Source organism: Zophobas morio, unplaced genomic scaffold (assembly GCF_036711695.1).
Source record: "Zophobas morio isolate AGI-343-1 ecotype UQ-CSIRO unplaced genomic scaffold, CSIRO_AGI_Zmor_V1 ptg000005l, whole genome shotgun sequence".
NCBI classification, from domain to species: domain Eukaryota; kingdom Metazoa; phylum Arthropoda; class Insecta; order Coleoptera; family Tenebrionidae; genus Zophobas; species Zophobas morio.
In genome coordinates, this window is record NW_026972110.1 from 19,576,096 (window position 1) to 19,583,629 (window position 7,534).

General features: G+C 34.1%; 1 protein-coding gene across 1 annotated transcript; it reads left to right on the top strand.

Moving 5' to 3' along the window:
• The first annotated feature begins 5,911 nt into the window (after positions 1-5,911).
• LOC135120421 (brachyurin-like) lies at positions 5,912-7,153 on the top strand. The gene is made up of 6 exons (XM_064044733.1): positions 5,912-6,110; positions 6,167-6,317; positions 6,370-6,524; positions 6,580-6,666; positions 6,726-6,868; positions 6,930-7,153. Exons 1-6 carry the CDS (start codon positions 6,014-6,016, stop codon positions 7,089-7,091), a joined length of 795 nt encoding a protein of 264 aa, XP_063900803.1. The 5' UTR covers positions 5,912-6,013; the 3' UTR covers positions 7,092-7,153.
• Positions 7,154-7,534: the final 381 nt, after the last annotated feature.

The window sequence follows — 7,534 nt, forward strand, 5'->3', positions numbered from 1 at the left end:
AACTTTGCACTTCGGATGAAATTCTTTAAATCGTTATATCCCGGGATGTTGTGTAAATATTACGGCAGAGCCATTTATATGTTTCATAGGTACCAAGTTGATTTAAATGACTTGGAGTACTGACGATAATATCGCTTATCAATGGAAGTTAAATGAATTAACGGTTTTGACTGCTCGATATTTAGCAAAATTTGCCGACGTTCTAGCTCGGTTCGCCGTGAAAACGGCGTTTCAAGAAACAACATGACGATGTCGTACTCGGGATTCATTTTTCACTCACCTGTACCTATGAAAGAGACAATAACACAAAACACCAACACGTGGGTTTTTATTCACGTTCATGCTAATTACCCACGCACCCCGCAACCCTTCCGTTCTGTAAAATAAATGGAAAAATGGTTTAATGAGTACGCCGAAATTGACCGAGAAGCACCGAAGATATCGCCTCAGTTCCGAGCGAACGCATGTATAGGAGTATAGGAGCTGAGCCATCGAAATCCGTGTCTGTGATTGGGCTTCGCTGGTTCAAGTGAACCGACGTTCTGGCCGCTTCAGTTAAAGAACTACGGGCATAAATCGTACGGTATTCAACGGAAAATGTCAGCAGGAAGCGTAAAAAATAAAAAATCATATACAGATTTCCCATTTCAACATATTTTTGTAACTAATGCATTGAAAACTCTTTTTTAATTATAAATTAAGTCAATCTGTTCTTAAGATATTATGCTGTGAGGCGCCGCCTCACTTGCCTCATCTGACGAGCCGCCACTGGAACACAACATCATTTCAACAGTCCACTAATAACTACTCTTAGGCTTTATAATATCAGTGTAGGAAAAGTTGTAGACATATTTTATGATAACTTCCGTAAAGTTAACATAAGGAAAAAATTATTTGCGATTTTGTATAATGACCATATGATGCACGCTTAATTAGAGGGTTGTGTACCACCCTGTTGTATTTTTTTTATTTTTTGTTGTACATTCGTCATACATAGCATTTATTAATAATTAGTTACATGTTATTATAGTGAATTCTAATTTGTATTTAAGTTCCGCTATAGACTGTAAGTCTGGAAGGAAATATATATTATTATTATTATTATTAAAAAACGTCGATATTTTTAAATGAAATTTTATACACGAATTGGTTGTTACATAAGTAAAGAATGATGAGCATATGAAGACAATATATATCAAGTTGCAAAATGAACGCTTTTTTCGCTCCAGACGTGAAGTTTCTCACAGTTTTGCAACGTGTCATATACAAGATTTTTTGCAATTTTGAACAACTAAAGGTTAATATATAGTTATTTAAGTATTAAGGGTGGTAAGCGCGTTTTACAGTTTGAGGGGTATTATATCGATACAGTACTGGAGGCGATTGCAGTTCCTTAACTCAGAGGGTTAGATCGACCCCTATGTCAGCAAGACAATGCACGCCTACCAGAGCTGTTCAAAGTACTCAAAAAAAGTACTTGAAGTACCAAGTACAAAGTACTACTTGAAATAGTGTTCAAGTAAAGTACCAAGTACTTACTTTCAGCAAGAGTATTTCAAGTATCAAGTACTTTTCAAATGTACTTGAAGTACAAGTCAAGTACATTTCTTCAAGTACTTACGAGTACTTGAAGTACTGGAGGTATACTTCAAGTACTTACAAATACTTGAAGTACTGAAAATGCTTCAAGTACTTTCTAATTATTTGAAATACTGTAGAATTACATAACTTTTCCTGTTTTTTTAAAAAAGCTTAACATAATTTAAAACTGAATTTTTTAATATTCAGAATTTAAGTATACAATAATACATATTTCGCCACATAAAAAATTGCATACGCATCAACTTAAATGCAGAATGGTAGCTCACTTATTAATAATACTATGTTATTTATAAACAATATTCTTTTGAAATACTTTTACATCTTTCTGTTGACACAATGCCTTCGACAAAATTAACGTCTATTTCTAATTTAAAATTTAAAATAAAATACATGACGGCGTTGTCTATGTATGCTTACTGTTAATTTATAACAAAAACATGGGCGCTGTATGGTATTTTCTCAGGCTTCTGTTGCCTTTTTTTAATATTTTGAATTTTGGTTCACCACCAAAACGTTCTGATTTTTTAATAAAGTTGTGTTAAAAATAATGAATTTTATGAACCGGTTCCGTGTTTAAGTTTGTGGGTAGTTTACAGCACCCATTACCAGTAGCGGCTCGTGGTCTTTTCGTTAGGTGAGGCAACAATTTCGTTTCAAAATCAGCAGGTATTAATTAACATGTTGGCAATTACTTTTATTAAAAGACAGATTGTTTATTCGTTTTTATGAAAACAATACAAATAGCTTTGAGTCAGTAACATATCTCTATTCTATACGGGTACACTTCTCGAATAAAAAACATTTAATTGCTTCACACAAACCAACGAGAAGGTTAAAAGACTACAGAATTTGCTTTCTTAGCATTAAATATTAATTCATATGATTTAGGGCTAATTTAAATATATTAATCAATTAATTAATAAAGTTCTCCTCAAATCTGGATGAGAGGTTCTAAATCTTTGACATACAATTGTTCGTCGTAAGAAAACCGTGCTTAAATATTTAAACTTTATAAGAAATTCTGGAGATTATAGATTCTTATGTTGCTATCAGCATTGCAAAACTGACATTTTCATTGTCCTACTATGTTCAAGTTAACTTAAAAGTTTTAATACATAACCTTGTCAATGCACATGCTGTGAACACCTTTCCTTGCGTCTAATTAATGCACAACTAAATGCATTCAGCATCCCTGTTCAGCATTGTGCAGTTTCACCGTGAGATTAAAAAATCCGATCTGATTGGCTTAAGGACGGTAGGCGTTGGTGCCTCCGCTGGCGCTTTGATAAAGCACTGATGACTATTGTCTTACTCAAAAACATATTAGCACCACTGACTAATCATACTGAAGATATCCGTCTATCTGAGGCATGCCTCCGTCTGAAGCTGGCCTACACGGCGGTGATCAGCGCTTATTCTTGTCGAAAGCGCGTACTTCAAAATATGTTACCAAGACGCGTTTTAATAAATCACAGTGTTCCATAAAAGTTATTTGCTATATCTTTAAAATATATTTGAAGTTAACAGATATTAAAACAAAAACTAATAGTCAATTTTTCCAGGGGAGGCACTGCCTCCCCTGCCTCCCCTGACGAGCCGCCACTGCCCATTACCCATTGTGAAAGTGCACAGGGCCGGATTTGTGAAACTGAAATTTTTCAGAAAAAAATTTTAAGAGCAGTGCGATACATATACATGCTCATGACATAAAAATGTTTAAGTCACTATGTTGCATTTTCAAAAAAAACGTATGAATTTTTTAAATAAAAAATAAAATGCCTAAAACGAGAGTCTATTTTCAGCGAAAACTATAACTCTTGAAAAATATCAAGGTGATCAAAGTAATTAGTCGTTTTTTACTTTTGCGGTTACCAAAAATGCTGAGAATTTTCTTGGAATGAATGCCCCATATTCCTGAATATATCTGTCTACCACTTAGGTACGTATTTACTATTCTAAAAATTATTAAATTAACCTAACTACTACAGTGACTAAATAGTAAACACTAATCACTACAATGTTTGTCTAACTAAGTATGTAACTTTACACTGACAAATCACAAATAATAGGTTCGTAATGCTGTTCCGTCCATTTATACAAAATTTTGTTCCTCTAATGCCACAATACTTTCAAAATTTTACTTTACATTTTCGATTGGCTTATTTTTTATATTTACCTGAAAACCCAAAGAAGATGACATTAGTAACTGATAACTACAATGACTTCAGGGAATGCCTAACAACGGCTTTTGCGAAAATTCAGGTAAATATGTACTAAATTTATTATTGTTAAAATATTTCGTAGGGGTGTATTTATCTAGGCAATTATACTAACTAAATAATCGCGAATTTCATTAACTTTGTATTTTTTTATAATGTGCATATGTATTTTGTTCCATTTACGGAAGCGACCACTGACCCTTTTGGGTATCTTTACCTGATATTGCAAATACAAATGTAAATTCAGTACTTCTGTAATCGTCCTGTATTTAAACATCGAAACCAAAGGCTGTCTATTATTTCGCACACAACAAAACAAAGGTCCTTCGAGCAATATCAAAGTACAATTCGGTACTCATCAAAACCATACAATCATGGTCGTATCAACTGGATTACAAAAAACATTGGTACTACGAGCCGAGTTTCACAAAACATATTTCATTTTGAACAATATTGGATTTATGTAATAAGCGATGCAATGTAATACATAAAGTTGTTGTACGGTAATAAATAAAATCCGCACAGGAAAGATAAATGACACTAATTAGTGTGACTTTTAAAATAATTGTTTTTCTGCATTACGTCTTTTTAAATTGTTGGTGTTCAAATAATTCATACAATTTAACAGATTATTTGAAACTGTAATGTGAGAAAATATAAGCAGTAATAACGAACTAAGTTCATATGGCTGAACCATGTATAAACAAAAAAAGAAAATTTGGTAAAAAACGAGTGTCTAACATGATAAAGAAAATTAAACTGCAAAATATTTAACATAAAATTGTGTTTAAATTCTACGAGGAAGAGGCGAATATGAAAGTCTGTACCTGCCATCAGCTATTGCTATTATAATAATAAAAGGGATAATCCCCTGCCGAGTTCTCCGCCCTGACCAGGCTTCTTACTGACAAATACACGGCGGGGTTAAGAAACTAATGAAAGAATAAATATCTTTTTGCACGAGTACTGAATCATTTCTCAAATATTTTCAAATCCGACCTTGCACTTTAGCAGGTACGTCAACAAACCCGATTCCCTTTGGGGTACCGGGAAGGTACTGAAAAACTACCCGCAAAGTTAAGTTCCAGACCAAATACAAAAAAGACAAAATTCATATATTCACAACTTTACATCGCTGAAAATTTTACACAGATCTCCGACCCTTATGCTGTCGTCATCCACTCTCAAATGACATATTTATGACATTAATTTTCTTACCTACCTATCTATCGGCGTTATGCAAGTAGCTATGGAATGTATGTCATATTGTGGATAAGATATCCACAATCACAGATCAAAATATAACCTCACAGGAAACAAACACGATTTTACTATAAAAATACATCTAATCAAATAATTGAATTAATAACTTCAAGTATTTAACAGACCCTATTTTGAGATGTGAAAACTTCGTAAAATAGAGACTAAAGTATTTGAAATTTCCATTTTCATACTTCAAGTAATTCAAGAGTATTTAAAATACTGAGTGAAGTACTTGGAGTAAAGTACTTGGCAAAATCAAGTACTAAACTCAAGTACATTTTAGAAATACTCCAAGTACCAAGTACCTAAATATAAAAGTACTTCAAGTAAAGTACTTGAAGTACTTAAAGTACTTGAAGTATTACTTCAAGTACTTTTACTTGAAGTACTGAACAGCTCTGACGCCTACATACGGCAAGTCACAACGGAGTACCTACAACAACATAATGTTGAAGTTCTCTCCTGCCCTGCTCGTTCACCAGATTTGTCACCAGTCGAACATGTGTGGGATATCATGGGCACACGTCTAGGTAACTTGCAGCATATCCCGAATAATTTAAATGACCTTCGTATGCGCCTTCAGAAAGCTTGGGACGAGATCCCATTGGATACAGGACACATTTCAATCATGCCACACATTATTAAATAAATTTTTTATTTCACAAGTTTTAGGCCTGTTATTTTAATCATTTATTTAGTTCGATTTAAAGCACATTTGGTGAAACTTTCAGTTTTATCAGTCAATTAATTCAAGGTGTTCGGATTTTCATGGAAATCAGTATAGTATTCAATTGGTTAGATATACATCTCAAGTATGTATAGTAAAAGCGTATTGTGTGATAAGTAACACAATTACGGCGATTCGCAAAATACACTCAAAATGCAAGTATAAAAACACCAATCTGAATAGAATAAAATCATTAAGCGAAATGTTCCGATTTGCCGTTCTTTGCTTGTGTGCGTCAGCTACCTGGGCGTTGCCCTCTTCACCAGCCCACTCAAAGGTCCTCCCCTCTAAGGTTCCAGGTCAGTATTTTCTAACCTGTATTGCACATCTATGTTTTTATAATTATTTTATATAGGTGCTAGAATTATTAATGGAAATCAAGCAGCAGAAGGTCAATTTCCTTGGCAAGTTGCTTTATTTTTGTCTAGTAGTGAAAGCACTTGGTTCTGTGGAGGCAGCATAATCAGCGAAGAATGGATCTTAACTTCTGGAAATTGCATCAACGGGTAATACATAGCGTACTTTATCCAAAATCATTACATTTATTTCATCTACCAGGGCTGACTCGGCGACAATCGTAAGTGGATCCACGGATGCTTATGGAGGCGACGTTTCAGATTCCTCTCGACTTATTCTTCATGAAGACTATGACAACGATCTTCTTGCCAACAATATTGGACTTATCAGACTCAGGACACCTTTAAATCTTGGTGGTAAGAATTACAAGAACTCCTCCTTTAGCAGTTGTTGTACAAAATACTTATGTAGGAAACACGATTGCCGTCAGTTTGTCTTCTGAAGAACTTGGTGAAAATGTTGGCATTACGGTGAGCGGTTGGGGTTTAACTAGCGATGGTTAGTACATTAAACACACTTTATTTTTTTTGTCAAAACAATTTTTCCCATTTCCATAGATGGAACTACAATCAGCGACTCGTTGAATTACGTTGAACTGGTCACCATTTCGAACACAGAATGTAAAAATTATTATGGCTCGATTCTACCTGAAATGGTTTGTGCTGATTCTCCCTCATCTCAAGTCAGAAGTACCTGCACCGTAAGTATATATATATATAAATTAATTTTTAAGGATGTTTTAACATAATGATTGTTTTTAGGGTGACAGTGGCGGCCCAGTGGTGATTAATGCAGGTTCAAATCCAGTTCACGTAGCAATAGCCAGTTTTGTTAGTACCGAAGGATGCGAAAGCGGTGCTCCTTCTGGATACACCAGGACGGCAGTTTACAGAGACTGGATCCAAAACCATACTGGACTTTAAAATTATAAATAGTTCTAAAAATCTGTTATTTTATCAATAAAAACAAAGGTTTATGAACAATTTACGTGCATTTTCCTATTTTCTTTTTATATACAGGGTGTCTCAGAATTAAGATGATGATAATAATAAACACTAAACAAAAAATACACAGTATACAAGGAACTTTCTTTCGACAGCCATTGTTATCGAACCTTACCTATCAAAATTATCAAATCTCGAGTGATTCCCTTAATTTGGGTGTTCGATAGAAGAATGACATCAAATTCTTTCTTCAACGGCGGCAATTTTTACTGAAAAAAACGGCGGTTGTTTCTGACGTCGTACATGATAGATACGCGGAACGAATCTAAAACTAACATTTTCATTTTCTTAGGTTATGAAGCGCCAAAAAAAAACCTCAAATCGTTGTAATCAAGTCATCATGTTTAACATCCAAAGCAAAT

Excerpts from the sequence above, each read along its gene's own strand:
- LOC135120421 (XM_064044733.1), top strand. The coding sequence starts at position 6,014 with ATGTTCCGATTTGCCGTTCTTTGCTTGTGTGCGTCAGCTACCTGGGCG. Across the intron at positions 6,111-6,166 it reads CCTCCCCTCTAAGGTTCCAG|GTGCTAGAATTATTAATGGA; the intron begins GTCAGTATTTTC and ends TATTTTATATAG. Across the intron at positions 6,525-6,579 it reads GACACCTTTAAATCTTGGTG|GAAACACGATTGCCGTCAGT; the intron begins GTAAGAATTACA and ends ATACTTATGTAG.